General features: G+C 40.9%; 2 protein-coding genes across 2 annotated transcripts in view; one reads left to right on the top strand and one right to left on the bottom strand.

The window, feature by feature from the left end:
* The window catches only part of LOC121281538, a 185,314-nt gene extending 177,300 nt beyond the window's left edge, over positions 1 to 8,014 (top strand). Inside the window, exons 33-34 of the mRNA XM_041194487.1 lie at positions 7,672 to 7,844; positions 7,961 to 8,014. Of these exons, the coding sequence (XP_041050421.1) occupies positions 7,672 to 7,844; positions 7,961 to 8,014 (227 nt within the window). The remainder of the gene's footprint in view (positions 1 to 7,671; positions 7,845 to 7,960) is intronic.
* A 5,493-nt stretch (positions 8,015 to 13,507) lies between these two features.
* LOC121281024 (nuclear receptor subfamily 5 group A member 2-like) overlaps positions 13,508 to 18,647 on the bottom strand; it is a 108,221-nt gene continuing 103,081 nt past the window's right edge. The window contains exon 7 of the mRNA XM_041193598.1: positions 13,508 to 13,765. Within this exon, the coding sequence (XP_041049532.1) occupies positions 13,518 to 13,765 (248 nt within the window). The 3' untranslated portion in view covers positions 13,508 to 13,517. The remainder of the gene's footprint in view (positions 13,766 to 18,647) is intronic.

The following is an 18,647-nucleotide window of genomic DNA, read 5'->3' as shown; positions in this document are numbered from 1 at the left end:
GATCCGGAGGACAGGGTTGCACATTGACATTGTCTCCACGTTAACTAATCAAATGTCCCTGTTCTTCCTTTCAGCATCAGTGGAGCAGGACCGGGTGGAGGAGCAGCAGGGCCCCCTCTCACACCCGAGGGCCCTGAAGTCTCGAACTCACCAGCGTCACACCATCTCTGCCAGGCAGGCACCAGCACAGATACTAGCACCTCGGTGGGAATTAGATCATCAGCTAGTGTCCCGGGGCACAGGGGTGAGGGCACTTCACAGTCGCTGGAGGAGCTGGAGGAGCTGGCTGGAGGAACTGCCCATGGCTCCAACAGTCAGAGGACTGCAGGGGACCAGGCACATGCTCATTCAGTGGCTGATGATGTTTCTTTGAGGCAGCAAACGCTGGGAGTCCAGCTTGATTTCGGCGGGAACGTAAAATCCGGCTGCGGTAAAATTCCGCCCCATGAGAAAAATTGAAAGTGGAAACTAAATTTATCCCTAAATTTTAAAAGGCCAGCCCAGATTTTCTTGTGTTACTACAGCGCTTACTGTACTAACAAAATGCCCACACTTGTTTCCAGTGCCTTTCTGGAAACAGGTGGAAGTTACTTCTGGGGATTTAAAGGTTCTGCCCTCGAGGAGTTAAAAAATGTAGCTAAGGAATTGGAGTTAGAGTTTCACCTGAAAACCCGGAGATTTGAAATGTTAAAGTTTGTAGCCAGAGAGTTAGGCTGCAAACCTGAGAGAGAAGTAAAATAGAATAGCAGAAATACAGCTAGAACTGAGACAAATAGAGTTAGAAATCCAAGCATTGAAAAGGGAGAGGGAATAGAGAGGGAGAGAAGAGGTTTTCCAAAGAAGACAGCTAGAAAGGGAGATGAGACTACATGAACAGCATAAGGAGATAAAGACACCCAAGGCAGGCTGAAGAATACTACTCCCAAAAAAGTCAGTGATAGTCCAGACAGGCTTGGAAGTCCTACAGGGGGCAATAGAACCAGGAGGCTGCCAAAGGACAGGGAACCAATAGAGGTTCGGAAGTGCGACAGGGGCAACAGAACAGAAGTAGCCAAAGTGCGGGGAGCCACAAGAAGCTCGGAAGTCCTTCAGGGAGCAACAGAACCTTTGAGAGTCGGAGCGGCGAGGGAAGAGCCACTCGGATTTAAGAAGGCTGAAGCTAGGCCAGTAGAAGTAAAACAGATCTGGATAGACTCCATGAGGGCTAAAGTAGCTGAGGGACAACCATTTGAATTCAAAAGGGCTTAAGCCAGGCGAGCAGGAGAAGAGTCAATGTTACCCCTCCTCATGGGGGCCATGACATTATAAAAATGGAGACTTTTCACAAAAGGGAATCAAAATTAGTTGATGCTGGCTACACACTTGTCAGACATGCCAAATTCACAACATCTTAAGCAAAAAAACCTGCTACCTGATGTGCTATGGTGGCTTCAGATCGAATTGGTCTGTCTGTTTGTCACATTTGGTGTCCTGGACGAGAAAAACAATACTTTGTTTGTTCAAGGGCAAGTAGAGTCATAGTCATAACCCTCAACGCATTTAAGGTATTTGACAGAATGCAGGGGCTCAGCCTGCCTGCAGAACTAGCCTCTTGTATCTTTAGGCTCATTAATTTGGACGCATAACTTTCTTAGTCGCAATGACAACAATCATGGAGTACTACCCCTGCTAATCCTTCTTGACCTGTCTGGAGCCTTTGATATGACTGAGCACACTATCCTCCTCTAATACCTCACCTCCATTGTCCAACTAAGTGAAATTGCCTTTGCAGTCAGACCCATAGATATTGCTATCCAGTCATTGCCAGAAATTCTTCTGCAGTGTCCTCCCTTCCCACTACCCCTAGAGTCCCCAAAACATCTATTCTGATCTGCATTCTGCCTTTCAACAAGATCATCTGAAAACATAAGGTCCACTTGGAAACTGGTGACACCCTCCTCCAGCTCACCACCATCTCTCTTGACCTCTCCATACCTACCGTCTGTATGGCCAAACTGCTTGTCTGGCATCCAACCCTGCATGAACCAAAATTCCTCCAAGTAAACGTTGGGAAGACTGAGGTCACTGTCCTTAAGCCCCATCACATACCCTGTTACCCAGCCACTGGACTTACTGCCTGAGGCTGCTCCAGACTGTTCACAACCTCGACATTCAATCTGACCCAGAGCTTAACAGGTCCCTTCCATCATAAACACTTACTCCTATTTCCATGCATTTCCAATCCAGCCTCAGTCCAACAGCTTCTGCAACTTCATTCCTGTTTTTGTTATCTCGAGATTCATACGGGAATTATTATTGAATACAGTCACCATTCGAAACAGACCTTCAATAGTTTTTAGCTCTTGTGAATTTTGCTTGATACAAACAAGAGGCTGAAAATAATGAGCTATAAAAACCGTGGAAACTCTTTGCAGATAAAAGTGTGAACCATGGACATAGACCATCAGCCAGGTAGATTTGGGTAGTGATCAAATTTGTTACTGCATCGCCTAAGCTTGTATAGACCTTGGTCGGTTCTCTTTTACATAAAACTCGCCTTTTGTGAGCTTGAGTACACTTGCTATTTCTGATAGTCAATAGAATATCCAGGAAGGTCTGTACTTGAACCCATTGTGCTTTTTTTAAACTGGGGATGGTATTTTTTTTCTGGCATTTATGCTTAGGATTCAAGTTCTCTTTGTTGAATAATTAATTGTCATTTAAAGAAATCCTATCCAAAATTCGCCTTTGCAAGATAACCTTGACACTCTCCCATATGGGTTTTGCAGCATTATCAGCAATTGTTTTGCCTTCCCTTTCTCCACTTCTGAAGCCGTCAAGTTTGTTTTACCGATGTTGATGGCCTTTTAATATCTTGGGAGAGTCGCTATTCTTCAGATGTGAATCTGGACCGTGAATGGGCAGTAGGCTATTCAACTACAGAGGCATCCTAATTGATTCACTCGCTTCCAGGTGGGACCCTTGGATAGCCATCAGAAGTAGGAAAGCTAGCTGATGTTTCTCTCTGCCCTTCCTGAGGGCAAATTGTAAGGTCCTCACCACCATTCCAGATGAGATCAGTTAACTTAATGCAGAACAAAGATCTCCCTGTTCTGTAAGTCTCATCTACTCGTTGCCATAATCGAACACAAGGAATCCTCAGTAGAACCGTAAAACCATAGAACACTACAGCACAGAAAAACAGGCCATTTGGCCCTTCTAGTCTGTGCCAAAATATTATTCCACTAGTCCCATTGACCTGCACCTAGTCCATAACCCTCCAGACCTCTCCCATCCATGAATCTATCCAATTTATTCTTAAAACTTAAGAGTGAGCCCGCATTTACGACGTCAGATGGCAGCTCGTTCCACACTCCCACCACTCTCCAAAATAGAAGTTATTTTCCGAATATATTAACATAACTGTAAGATGGCATTTAGTCTCCACGTTTTACAATGAGAAGGAAGAATTTCGGCAAGTTTGTGAAGTGGGACATTGTAATTAGGCTTGCGCCAAATAACTGGAAGGTAAAGTGGGGGGGACCAGAAAAATAAGTTGATCTGGAAGTATGTTTGTTGGGGAATTGAGTAATCAAGACATTTGTTGGGCCTTATTGTTAAACTAGGATTGACAAAGGTAAACAGTAAGGTATCTCTGTGACCAAAAATTTAATGGGGGTTATTTTGATTTAAGACAATAGAGTAACATATGTGATATTAGCTCGGCCACCCTTTAAACATCTCTCTTCATTTTTGTTCCCATTGAAGGAGAGTTGCAGGAGACTCTGTTCAGTCAGGGCTCCCAACATGAAACTACTTGATACACACAGTTTTGGAAGGCCATTGCCATCGATTAGCTGGTCCTCCCCCAGTCTTGCTTCTCTGACAATCATTTTGCGCTTTCTTCCTGCAGAAAGAGAGTTAGTGTGTAGTTACTAAAGAGGAGAGCGCAGATATGAGGGGCGTATGCTGCTTGTGTGTATGTTGAGAGTGAGGAGAAGAAACAATGCAAGCTGGATGAAGAGTCGCTGAAAGGGAAATAAGCGTCTGGAGTGTGAAGGAAGGGTGGACTCTGCAAAGGCTGCACTGGGAGGAGAATGCTGCTGGTGTGAAGGAAGGGTGGACTCTGCTGCTGCTGGTGTGAAGGGGACAAGGGAGTGATGGTTGAATGTTTGTAGGGTGAATGAAAGCTGGTACAGGTATGGCCTTGGGCAAGGTGGTGAAGGTAAGGGGATTGTCCAGAATGCTAGCGTGTGAATGAAGAACCACTGACATGTATTCTAGTGAGAGATGAATGAATAGCAGTACTCACTTAGCCACTCAGGTGAGGTACCTGAAGCACATCCTGCACTCTTAAGACCTGTGGGTGACACTCCTAGTGCTGACAACTTCTGCAATCTCTCTCCATGCGTAGTTAATTATGTATTGGACAACCTCCCTGGCATTGCTGGGGAACAGGAGTTATTTCTCTTCTAGAAACACTTCCAGGGATGCTTCTGAGAACCTTGGCACCTAGTTTCTACATTTGAGAAGTTTCTTAGTCTAGCACCTTACAGACAAAACAAACATTGGAATGCAACCTCACTTTAAGAGATGCAGTTCTGTTTTAATTCTGACAGACCAGTTGGAAATTGCTCCCTATGAGATTATAATGAAGCCAATAAATTAACCTTATCCCTGGCCTGTTTTTGATGCAGAGTATGAGTTTTAAACAGAAACCAAAACTCACCTGACAAAAATTGCCCCATAGTGAAAAGCTGGGGACAAATTTTTGTTTTAAATTCTGAAGCCTAAGGATGAAGAGTTGTCATGTAAAATATCAAGTCTGAAGCTAGTTGAGAGGAAACTGGTTTTAAAAAAGTAGTCATTGATTATTAACCCCAATCTTAGGCTTTCAAAGTCTGTAGGTTTTAGTGGAATAGAAAGATTCGGGAGGAGATTAGGTCCATGCTTTTGAAGTCCTGGAGATGGGGAGGGAATTGGGTTAGGAGAACGAGGATACAGAGAAGAAACGCTCAGAGGAGGAAATATGGTACAAAGAATGGCTTTCTGCCAAGGAGCTATTTTGTAAGACAATGAGCTTTTGCAGTGAATAGATATATATAAATTTTATAAAAGGCATAATAGCATGTGTGTCACATCTCATTTCCTGTGCCATATATCGACCATCACACATTCAGATTTAGCCAACATTTTTTAAAGTATCAAATCACAACTATAACCATCAGGACTAACAAAATCTACTAATAGAAACATTTCCGGAAATGTAACCATCCAGATTGCTTGAAAATGTTTTTGTCCCCTGTTTTCCTGTTGCTGCCTTTGAATACAGGCTCAATCTAAGGTTCCTAATATCATCATATTTAAAAAGTGGCTATTCCACAATACCATAATATATTAATACAATATAGTAATACAATAGATCTACAATATATTAAAGTCTTCCAAATAATGTGTGTTTCCTACTCGTGTTGCACCTACTTCCTAAAATACTTATAATTTCCTTCGAAAGGGGAAAAGCAAATGCTTATCTTGTAGCTGAAGATAATCTGGAGTTGAATGTGTATTCTAACAGTATATTGGAAGTTTTTAGTCTGTATCTCAGATTATTCAGAGTAATGCTACATTATTCGATATCACACAGTGTTCAGATTTTTATGTTCACTTGCAGGATTATGAAACATCAACACAACAGTTCTGATGGGGGGGGATATACAGTCTCCCTAAGTGACTTTGCAGTTGATATGTGAAGGAAGACCAAAAACTATTTGCTAAAGTTGGGCTTTTAAAACCAAGATCTGTGCACTGCGCTTTTGCATTCCTAAAGTGGACTCTAAACCTCAACCAAACAAGACCTCTAGCATTTGTGATGGCAGTCACCAAGATACTGATCACCAACTCATTGAAGTTTATGTTTTAAGTATCTAGTTTCTCTCTTTATATTACATTAACTATTAAGCCTGTAATATAGTAAATAGTGACACTTACTATTGCCTTGCACCAGGATTATCAAATGTGATAGGCAAGGACACAGTTATGTTAGATGGAAAAGTTGTGTTCACTTTCTAACACAGAAGGTGTTTTCAGAAGGTGACATTGGAGAGGAATAAAACAAAAGCCAACTTCAGAGTGATGCCAGAGTGATGTGACTTCTGGTTTCTCAGGTTAATCGACTGATGTAGGGTGGTGGTCAAAACAGAAATAAGCAATTTTAGCCTTAGAATCCTGTTATTCTTGAGTTAGAGGTTTACAATAATGTCCTTATCTGCTGTTTGTGAAAACTATAGCTACGTGAAGAAGATGAAATGGGTAATTCTATGCTGTAATGTTCAAGGTAAACATCATAAAAGATAAAAAAAATAAAAAGCAACTGATGTGAATGATCCCTTTCAATATATTTGTGCTTTATTTTTCTTAAATAATCTGTCTCTTCCTCTTCAAAAAGCAAACTATTGGAAAAGGTTTATCAGCTTTAATATATTTTTGTTCATCCTCCCTTTATTTATTTAGAGAAAATTGTTTAATAGTGTTGACATATTCAGGGAAACAGATTATTGATGCTAGAAATCTGAGTTGTACTACTCTGAGGTTCCTGATCATGGGATATGCGTGATCCTTTAAGTGGAATAGTTTTTTTTTATATCGTGAATTATACCCATTGAGAAAATGTGAACTAGATTTTTTTTTCCTGTAGAAAAGTGAAAACTGAGGGGTGATCTGATAGAGCTCTTTAAGATTTTGAAGAGATTTGGTTGGGTTGGTGGCGTGAAAATATTTCCACTTGTTCGTGCTCCATATGCTCCTGATCATGTGCCAGAACTCTGAATATTGTCAAGCAGCATAAGAGACTGCTCCCAGTGATATTACACATCCTGAGCCAACACTCAGGGCTATAAATATAAAATGGTTACTAATAAATATAATAGGGAATTCAGGAGAAAATTCTTTGTCCAGAAAGTTGCTAGAATGTGCAATTCATTAACACAAGCAGTAGTTGAGGTGAATAGCTTTGATGCATTTAAGGGGAAGCTGGATAAAAACGAGAAAGGAATACATGTTTATGCTGATAGGGTTAAATGAAGCCAGATGTCAAGTGGCTCATGTGGAGCATACACACCAGCATAAACCAGTTGGGCCAAATGGCCTGTTTGTGTTGTTATTCCATGGAATTAAATAGCATCTGACCCTACTTTGGATGAACCAGTGAAGGGTGACAATAATTTACATTAAACATCAGTAAATATTCTCAAAGCACTTTTCCCTTGGCAGACGCCTATACTGCATTCAGTTAACCCACTAAACTGAAATCACTCCTGGGTATTCACACTTGTATTTTGGAGGAATGATCTACTAATGCTGTGAAGAGTTATAGTGCCTCAAACGTTACAGAAGACTCTAGGTGAACTGGTGGACACTGCATGTTCATACTCCATGTCCTCCGGTGCATGTATCAGAGCTCTGAATATTGTCGAGCAGGCAAAGAAACTGCTCCCAGTGATATTGCACCTCCTGAACCTATGCTCTCACCATGTTCAAGGGCAGACCCAGCAGTCGTACTTCAGACCTGCTTGGCCTGCACACTGAGTGACCGAAGATTAACATGGTAGGTATGAATTGTAAACCCTTCTGATAGTGTAAAAGTGGCTGTGACATCAGGCATTGATGGACTATTTGATTTTATTCTGGCTGCAGAACCGGCTGATGACCAGGACATTGGCAAAAGAGCTGAAATAAAGATTTTGAGACCACTGCACTATCTAGTTCCTTCCAGTCCAGTAGTGCCGGGAAGGATCACTAGGTACAGACTCTTTCCACACCATACAGCAGACTATCAGCTCTGGCGGCTCATCACTACCTCTTCAAGGGCAATTAGGGATGGGCAATAAACGTTGGCCTAGCCAGCGACACCCACATCCCATGAAAGAATTTTTTTTAAAAAACTGCTTACGATCTTCTTGCTTTGAAGTTTACAAATCTGTAGGAACAAAGAAATGGCAAACCAGCCAATCATGATGCATCCCATAATAATGCTTGACAAAAGACTTCATATCATTCCAAAATGGAACTTGTATTTGGTATAAATGTTGCTCAACCATTTGTGGAGAGCTGAAATTTGTCCTATGACTGGTATCTGAATTCTGATTTATGGTCAAAGCATGGAAGCGATAGTTTATGGTAATCTTGCTACAGAGCACCAACGTGTATATACACCAAGGTGTACATCATAGTGTCAGAGGCCGATGCAAGGAGGTCATAGCCGGTCTTTTGCAACATGCAAAGGCCACTAAGGTAAGAAGTCTTAAATGTTATTACATAGCGCCTCTATAGGAGATAAACAAACATTATGCCCTCATGTCAATTTTCAACCATAAAATTATTTTAAGTCAAGCTTCACAACATGTTGCATTGGTGTCTTAGTGGATTGCTGCTTTCATTCTTCCTTTGGGTTACTTACAAAATGTTTGCCAAACAGATATGCCTTAGCTGTTTACCAATACTAATTTTCTGAAACTCTGCAGCAAAGTTGTTATCCTGCACTGATACAAGTTAGAGACATTTGGGAATATTTTGTGATAACATGGGGAAAGGAAAAGTGGAGCCCAAACCTTTCATTTGTTGAGCCCAGTTTGTTACTTGTCCATATCTGTACGATATTTGTTCATGCGAAGTAACACACAGATTTAAAGTGTTTAAGCATTATTAATGTGTGTATATTTGAAAATAATATAGTAAAACATTGAAGTCATTGTTGTCTTCTCATACAATGTTGTTATTGTAATGTGCCCTTCATAACTATAATTTATACACTATTCCAAGCATATAAAAAAGCAAACCATAACAGAAATATTGTAATACATCTTTATTGAAAATGTCACATAACACACAGTCACTTGTGGCAGTGATTAAATTACAGATATTCTTAGAAACAGTCAATTAAGTATTCTGCTTTGTTGCCATTTCAAAATATCTTTAAAAAACTGTTCTCCAACATACATGTATGAAGTCCTAATAAACACTATAACTAGTCAACCCTTCTTATCTTTTGGATTTGTTGCGTTTAAAGTAAAATGTTTCAATGCATTAAGACATGTTGCTCAGAATACATTTTTGGCATAGTTATACTGATAGCAGTTGCATAACATTGCTTTGTTCCATTGGGTTCTTAAATATAAAACATCCAGAAATATTGATACATGATGAGGAAAGGGAAGTACAGAAGAAAACATTTTTTGAGAACAATTTTATTTTTATTTTTTGACAAAAACCGTCTCTAAATTAATCCTTGAAATCTTCTGAAAACTTAAACCCAAATATACCTCAAAAATTAATTATATTTTTCATTCATTATTGTGTTCAAATGTCACTTACATCTGTCACATGGGACGCAGCAAACACATGTACACACCAGTTTATCCTAGCCAGTAGTTCACTATTTCCTGAGCATTAAAGTCCTGATATGTCGAAAGAATTTGTGATGCCCATTACTCAATCTGATCCTGCCATTTCCTCACCATTTAGTATCAATTTTCAAAAAGGGCTAAGAGTAGAAATTATTAACAAAGAAATGAAACAAGTAATGATGGGTGGATTATACACTTATGAAAAAACTTTAGTTTTAATTAAAACTGCCAGAATTGATCCACGTTAAAGATCCACATTCGGTGTTTAGGGGAGTTGGAAATGCATTTACTGAAGATAATTGTACATTTTTGTTATAAACTGTTAATTCACAAGAACGCAGCAATTTATAATGCCATTAATCCCTAGATATAAAACATACATGATGAGGAAAGAGAAGTACAGAAGAAAGCATTTTTAAGAAGAATTTTATTTTTACTTTTGACAAGATGTGTCTCCAAATTAATCCTTGAAATCTTCTGAAAACTTAAAACCAAAACACACCAAACATACTTCAGAAATGAGTTATATTTCAGTTTATTTCAAACAAATGGAAATATATCGTGAATAATTAAATTGCACTTGGGTTTAATTTAGGAATAAATATAGAAGGAAATAATCTTTCAGACTGACCAAGTTCTTTCTTAAAACCCAAATGAGAAAAGACCATTCAACCCATCAGCACCACTCCGTCCAAAACCCAGGGATGCTTATTTTACCCTTGATTTCTTTCCCCTGCCTCCCACCCTGCACTACCACCTGTTCTAAGGAATATTATGAAAGCATTTCAACCTCTTATAAATCAAAGCATTTAACCATTATTTCAAAAGAACTTCTTAATTAAAATCAGCAGCATCTATTGCAAGGGAATAGCATATTTGAAATATACTCCTGATGAACAGAAACATCATGGTGTAATAACCTTTAAAAAAAATCTGTTTTTGAATCTCGGTACAGTTGACATAGTGTAATAAATATGTGTGTTTTAGGAAAGTTGCATGTTACATATTTCAAAGATATGGTCAAAATGTTAAACACTATTGGGAAGAAAATTCATTGTGTAAAAGTATTAATTTTTACTCTATTGACTAGGAAAAAGATTCAGTTTCAACAGTTAGTTTGTAACAACTGATGATGTTTCATTGCACTTTTATATATTGGACCATGGCTGCTCGTTCTAAATTGAAAAAAAAAATGGCAATTTATTTCTGATTGGTATAGAAGAAATGTGAATAATGTGTTCAGAGCAAAATGTTTGACAACTATCAGTGAAAGTTCAGGCACTGACCCGAGATTGCGGCCAATAGCCGTATAGCACAGTAAAAGTTCATTTTCGGCCGAAACGAAACAATAAAAAACAGGAAAAAGCCAGTTGTACTAGTTTTTACCATTATTTTATGGATTTTTCAACACGTCAAAAATTCTAGAGTCACATATTTAATATTTATAGCTAAATACAATATATTCTGCAGAAATGGAAATATAATTAATTCAGTATAGAACACGCATTGAAGCATCTAAAAACAAGTTGTAATAAAATAATAGATCAGAATACATAAATAAATTTAGTGAGATATGATCTAAAAATAAATCACGTTATGAGGATTTTGTGATTTGCGGAGATAAATCATTAGTAAAAAGACTGAATAAAAATAAATCACAATAAATATACGTTGATATTTAAAAATCAGCAGACTGATTGTCCTCTATCGGGGTGAGAACAGCTTAAAACCTACTTTGAGATGGCCCTTCCTTTTACAAAACGTAACTGTTTGCTGCATCATTTAGTCTAGCCAATTATTTCCCCTGAATGAAATATTAAAGTTTACCAATCACTAGCCACATCTTAAAGTTCCAGTTGACAGACACATAAGATGAATTGTACAGGAGTAATAACATACAATAATAATTCTGAAAGAAATGTATATGTCACTCTCCTATGTAACTTATAACCTCTTTCACTACACTCAACAGGTAATTTTGCTTGAACAAAATTCTGTCATTAGGGTATGAACATATGAGTCGCCCACTGTCACTTCTCTTACTAATTGTCTAATGACTACTGTTTCATATCTATCAATGAAATGCATGCAGGTCTTTAGAAAATGTTGTTAAAATGAATTAATTTAAAATAATTGCATAATTAAAAAAATAAACTTAAAACATAAGTTCACAGTTGCACAACAAGCAGAAAACATCACAGTTCTTCCATTAAATTTGGGGGACAAAAGCTGTGTCTTTTGCATAAATGAAAGGAGTGGCAGTTGCAATGATTGGTGAAATACCGAGGACACAAAAAGGAGAAGCCATAATACACTGCCTGCTTCATTTGTGTGGAAATCCCAATCTCACAACTAACAAAATCACCTGTGGCTTCCGGAAATTTTCCTCACGGAAATAGATAAAATGGGCACTTCTCTCTCTTTCCCCATTCCTTCTATGTAATGGATTTAGAAATATTCCCATTTAAAATAAAAGAACATTTTCTAGTAGTGGAAATGAACATAAGCGCAGGTGGCACTTTAATGCCTAAGCTTTATGGCCCCTCTTTCCAGACAGTGCTTTTATGATTCCTTTGAGAGTTAAAAAAATCAAAATATTTTAGATACATCTGGCATTACTATCATGACTGAATATAAATATTTAGCTACAAGCCTTCAACAATTATAATGACTAAAAAATTCAGTACATCCCCAAACTGCAATCAGCCACTGTAAAAATAGAACCTCCTCTTTTGTAATACTGCCATTTTAAACAAAAGTGATTGGAAAGAAGGAAATTGTTTTATGAAACTATTACATGGAATAAAATATTTTGTACCGTTAAGGGTTCAGATTTTTTGTTGTTAAATGATAGATTTGTTAAAAACAGTTGTACAAATGCAGTTTATTCACTGGGAGTGAACAGTGTCTACAATCGTAGCAGAACTTTTAATCAACTGCAGAATCCGTGCACCACAGCCTGGTCTGTTCACGCATGTGTACACTCTTAATGTTTCACTTGTATGAATTATCATTCCAATAGACAGCAGCGATATTGCTAACTCCACAGGATGGTCACATCTATGTTGACATAGTGGCACTGTGAAGGGAACAAAGCCTCCTTTATCTAATTGGGCTGGATAACTTGAACTTTTTAGTTGGCACTTAAGGAGTTATAAATAGGAACACCAGTGGTGTACACATTTGATCAGTTTATTTCACTAGCAGGAAAAGAGGGAAAAACATGCAAGAAAACACAATACAAGAATACTGTTAATTCAGTATAGCTATTATGAAAAGAATATGTTAAATATGACAGAATTAGCAGTTGTTTACTAATTAAATATTAATTTCTGTATAACATTTGTTTTCACTGTAATTTTCTCATTTTCCACAATTTACTATATCTCTCAGAAAAAAAACACACTTGAAACATAAAAATAACAAATACAATACTCTTAACTGTTTGCAACTCTCTGTAAAAATACAAGTGCATTCAGCTTTCAAATATTAAAGTACAAGTGTGCACAGGTTTCTTGTAGAAGTGTATAAAGCAAACTCAAATGATTTATCAGTAAGACACAGTTGTTCTTAGCCTGGTAATCACAGCGATCAGTAGCTAGGGGCTCTGAAAATATCACTGTGCTGACTTAAATTTTGCATATTATTTTACATTCATTTTCACTATAATTTGAAGCATTTGAAAGGTACTGTTTTATAATGTGCATTATTGTTTCAAGAGAAACAAGTGGAAATTGTAATCCCTAACACTGGGTAACAATCAATGGATATATAACATCATGGTTAAAAAGTTTCCGGGTTGTACACTTCTTATAAAATGTAAATGCCATTCTTTTGCTGGTTTGCAATTTTCATAGATGCAGTAAACACTAAGTAAGGATGACTGGGCTGTGTCATAAGGAATGGCCCATTTTATGATAAAGTCAAAATTCTTGTTATGAAGGAAAAAAAGTGGCTATTTGAAAAACTTTGTACATACTGTTTGCATGTTTTCCAAGATTACGTAGGTTCTGTATATTTAAAAATCGTTTGTTACTACTAATTACAGTAGTTCTATTAATAATATAAAGGAATATATCCACAACCTGCCTTTGAGAAACCATGGCCGTTGTATAGTTCACAGATCAACAGTACGTCTTAAGCTCGCTTGGCATGCAGCATCTCAATCAGTAGGTTGTTACATGGCACCTCCCCACTCAGGTGTTTGTAGTACAGGTATTCCTCTGCCTGCATACTTATTGCACGGATTTCAGGTAACCTCAACAACAGCTGTCCAAATTTGTCCCCATGCTGTGGGTAGTTGCACATGGTGTAGTCCAAAAGGGCGGCATGGACTTGCTCTTGAACACTTTCAATCAGATGTCGATTCTCTAAAACCTTGACATCTGTTCGGGAGAGAAAGGATTTGAAACAACTTTAGTAACATGGCTACTTAATCTCAGAAATATACTTGTTAAAATATAAAATGCAACTGGTCCTAATATGTTGATGTTTCTCAATTGGCAAGATGACCCAAATCCATTATACTCAGATGAAGTTCCAATTCTCTATATTAGTGATATTGTTATTTTGTACAGGTCATATTGGAAGAGTCATTGTACATATCGTACAGGTCATCATATTGGAAGAGTCATTGTACATATCGTACAGGTCATCATATTGGAAGAGTACCAAGGCCTTTTAAGCTCCAAGTAATGAAAGCTGCTGTATGTAAATATCGCGCGTTAAGTTCAGTTTCCCATTATTCTTCATGCTGAGCTTCACCTGACAGAACAAGAGCAGCAGCTTCTAGACTCAGGCCCAAGTTACGAGAAGAAGAGAGGCTTAAGGGTTCACGCAAACAAATCTTTAAAGGGGAACAAGCTTTTAGAATATGGGATCCAAGGCTTTATTGACAGGGACATAGCTTTTCATAGTTACTTCAAGTCTCAAAAATCTACAGAAAGTTGTGTGGCCCTTGCTGAAGGAGTTTTTGCTGACTTCAAGGGCAGGATTTTACACGTCAGCGAGTGGGGGGGGTGGGGCCCGCTCGCCGATGTCAGGCGGAACTCCCGACGTCACCGCGCCCCATTTAAATTTTCAGGTAGGCGGGGGTGCAGCAAAATCAGCTGTGTGTGTGTGTGGGGGGCGCTCTCCGGATGCCATTTTGGTACCCTAAGGACACACGTGCCCAAAATGGACTCTGCTGATCCCAATTTCTTGAACACTCAAATAAGATCTGCTCTTAACCTTCGGTGTTCTAATGAAATAAGCTCTGCTGTCTGCCATTGCTTAAGGGAGGTAACTGAGGCTCTCTGGTCAAAGAGAGCTGACTATATTTCTGTCTGTCTTGCCAGAGTCAAGGAGGAGAAGTGAACACAAGGGTTTGCTCGGGTTTCAAGCTTCTTCCTGGTTCAGGGTACCATTGAGTTCATGCACATTGCTCTGGGGAATAACACATGCCAAATCTGCCATGTATTGGAACCAGAAGGTTCCAGAAGGTGTGCCCCATCGGCAACACATCATACAGCTCAATGCCTGGTATTCAGGCAGCACTAACTATACCCTCATTCAACGGCAGTCGGCTGTGCCAGCTGCATTGGAGCCACCCACGGCAAGCCAAAGGCAGGGCTGCCGGGCAACAAGAGCTTTCTGCTGATGACATGACTTACGAGTCCAGTTCGTAACCCATGCGCGTGCATGCACTCATTGAGAGCCATGCTGCCCCATCAGGAGTGATAAGGGCAGATGGAGCTGAAGCAATGATTCCACTGCTTGGTCCACGCTGAAGGAGTCCTGCAGGACTCAGCAGAGCAGGCGTTAAGAATGGTGGTGCTCTACTGCATGCTGTACAACCTTGACCATCATGAGTGAACGCACTTGTCATCCATCTGGCAAGAATCCGAGGAGCGGGAGTGTGAGGAGGCGTAGGCAGCGGAAGAGAAGAGAGAGGAAAGGAGACAGGAACCTACACATCCCCTGCCAACAGGCTCCACCTGAGGAACTCATTCAAGCACAATACATGTGAATGTAACCATAAATTCCCTTTCATCCGCAGTCCCACACTTCTACCTACCCTCCGTCACTGACCATCATATTGTCCTGTTGGCTGCAATGTAGAAATAAAATCACTACAAAATATACAGTTCAAACCAGATTTATGCACCATATTGCGTGCAAATGTAATTTAATCACACTTGTGCATTCCGGTTGGCACCTGTCTTTCACATACCTTTGTTTGTCCTGGTGCTCCTGTGCAGTTCCACCTCAGAGGCTGCAGCGTGGCTGGTGGAAGGGGGCTGACTTTCAGTGGAGGGGGATTGCAGATGGTCTTGCAGGATAACCTCAAGCAGCTCTGGACAGAGAAAGCCCGGCTGTGGACTGCACCACCTTAGCATGGGAGGCGACAATATGGGCTGGCTGGCTGACAGGCAGCAGCAGGGGTATTGGCAAACTGGGCAGGGATGAAGAATGAATGCTCCCACCCCGGGAGAGGAGAGCAGGCTCCTGCTTCACGGGGCTGGACTTTACTGTCGGTCGGCGGGGGTGAGGCCTGTCAATAGCCAATTGAGGCCGTTGACAGAGTCAATTAAAGTAACTAAAGGACCCGCCCGTCTAAAGGTGGCAACTAGAAAAAACATGAAACCTCATCCACCGGCGGGATGAGGTTTCATGTAGGGTTTTAAAAATTTGAATAAAGTTTTTTTTTTGGAAATTATGGACATGTCCCAACTCATGTGACATGAGGGGACATGTTAGGGAAATTTTATTTTTCTATTTTGAGCTTTTTCACACTTAGAGCCGATCTGCCTGAGGCTGCACCTAGCCTCAGGGAGATGAATGCGCTCCTTTGTGGCATGCATGAAAGAGCACACTCTCGATTTTAGGAATCCCCCCCCCCCCACTGCCAGCACAGGGAGCACATAGCACTTCCCTGTGGACATCACGCTGAGCGGGCCTTAATTGGCCAGCCCATGTAAAGTGGTGCCGCACCTCCAATCGGAAGCGCACCCACACGCACTCGCCCATCAACTTCCCCCCCATTCAGCCCATGGAGCCACTGCCTACCACACCCCTCTGCCCCCTCCCCCACCTCCCCACCTGACCCTTCCGCCTAGGTAGCATCATATCAATCCTAGTGAATTTTTGGAGGAAAGATTGCTGGAGTGCAGTGACACCCGGCAAAACCACTTTGAACACTGGTATCCACAGCCATGATGGTAGCAGTCTGAGCTGGTGTGACCTCGCACCACTGGGGCACTCGTATCTTTGGTGGAAGATGATGTGATGTAATGGAAATTGCATCAAGAGTTGGTCCAGTCGTGTGGTAATGGATTTGTTCCACCACTTTCACGCTGGAAAGGATGGGCTTCAAACTCTTCACGAAGCCGTTGATATCCTGCATGTTCCTTGACATTGACTGCAGGCTTTCTAGCAGGCTTCCCAATGCACCAATTTTGTTGTTTATATCCATTAGCCTTCTCAAGTAGCCTCATCAAAGTGCTCACCTGAGTCCTCTGCCAGCAGAACCTGTGAGCGACCTTGCCTTCCAACAAGCTGGCACCTGTGCCATCCTTAACCCCTGCCCTGGCTGCAGCACACATGCCTAGTGTCTCACCATGTGTAGGCTCCTCCTCTAACCTATCCTCGAATTAGCACACAGCACCAGTATCTCAGCTGGTGGCTGCGAATGTGAAATCAAGCGATGGCGCATTGTCATCGTCACTGCCTCCCTGCTGATCCTCCACTGCGTGGGCTGGCTCCACCTCCTGGTTAACTGAGTGAAAAAAGGCACAAGTGTAATGTTGTGGTGAAGGGAGAGAGGAAAGTAAGAGGTGTGCGCTTACACCACCTGCGGCTTGACAATCAGAAGAGAGAGTGCATGCTGAGGAGGGAGGGGAATGTGAGGAGGGAGGGGCACGTGAGGAGAGAGGGGAATGTGAGGAGGGAGGGGCATGTGAGGAGGGAGGGGCATGTGAGGAGGATGCTGTCATCCACAATGGCTTCAGCCCCACAACTGGCCACGGCCTCAGAAATGACCATTCTGATAATGGCCAGGACCGTCTCCTCCATGGAGCTTAGAGCATGCAGATGTGTCTCTCCCCACAACTCGCCGTTAGCTCCATTTCCCTTATTTGTGCACAACCTTCTCCTGCAAGAGGGAGGAGAGTGTGTCCGTCTCATATAATGTGACTGCCAAGGTTGGATGGCTGGCAGTGTTTGCAAGCTATGAGATGTGGGAGGTGGGAGGCTTGTAAAAATGCTCAATGTGGGATGGTGAGATAAACATTTATATGTTGGGTATGTTATAATTGATAGAGATGGTTGGTAGGTGAGTAATGGGCAGTGTGGCGCACAGAGCAGTGTCAGAGGCTATTGGTGCAGGTAATGGGATATAGCATTTGAAGGTGCATTCACTAACCACTCGTGTGAAATTATTGAACCTCTTACAGCACTGCTTTCCGGCCCTTCTTCTTTGATCTCCACAGCTATCGGCTCACACAGCTGTTTTGACCCTGGGCAGGGTTTTACGTTCATTGGGCAGACACGTGCCTGACCCGATCGGGCACAAAATCACACGTGATGTCGCTGGGCAGATATCCTGACCTGGTCGCTCACTCTCGCCATCTTTCAGTTGGCGGGCGCGCAAATAGCCCAGGCGGTCTTTGCATTTTTAACGAAACCTCATCCGCGGGTGGGATGAGGTTTCCAACGGTAAATAAAAGCCCATTAAGTACTTTTCACCATCATTTTAAACACCATCACCTCTTCATGTGACCGAGTCAAATGTGGGGATATGTTTATATCATCTTTAAAATCTTAATTTTCATTTCTCCAATTCTTCATGTGGTTCTGCTATTTAAGAAAGATTGTAGAGATAAACCAGGGAACTACAGACCAGTGAGTCTCACGTCAGTGGTAGGGAAACTATTGGAGCAAGTTCTGAAGGGGAGAATCTATCTCCACTTGGAGAGGCAAGGTTTGATCAGGGATAGTCAGCATGGCTTTGTCAGAGGGAGGTCATGCCTAACAAATTTGATTGAATTTTTTGAGGGGGTGACCAGGTGTGTAGATGAGGGTAGTGCAGTTGATGTAGTTTATATGGATTTCAGCAAAGCTTTTGACAAGGTCCCACATGGGAGACTTATAAAGAAGGCAAAGGCACATGGGATACAGGGTAATTTGATAAGGTGGATTCAAAATTGGCTTAGTTGTAAGAGACAGAGTGTGATGACAAGAGGATGCTTTAGTGACTGGAAGCCAGTGTCCAGTGGTGTACCACAGGAA

This window comes from Carcharodon carcharias, chromosome 8 (genome assembly GCF_017639515.1).
Source record: "Carcharodon carcharias isolate sCarCar2 chromosome 8, sCarCar2.pri, whole genome shotgun sequence".
Lineage (NCBI taxonomy): Eukaryota > Metazoa > Chordata > Chondrichthyes > Lamniformes > Lamnidae > Carcharodon > Carcharodon carcharias.
The sequence above is the reverse complement of the archived record's forward strand: the minus strand, read 5'-3'. Positions and strand labels throughout refer to the sequence as shown.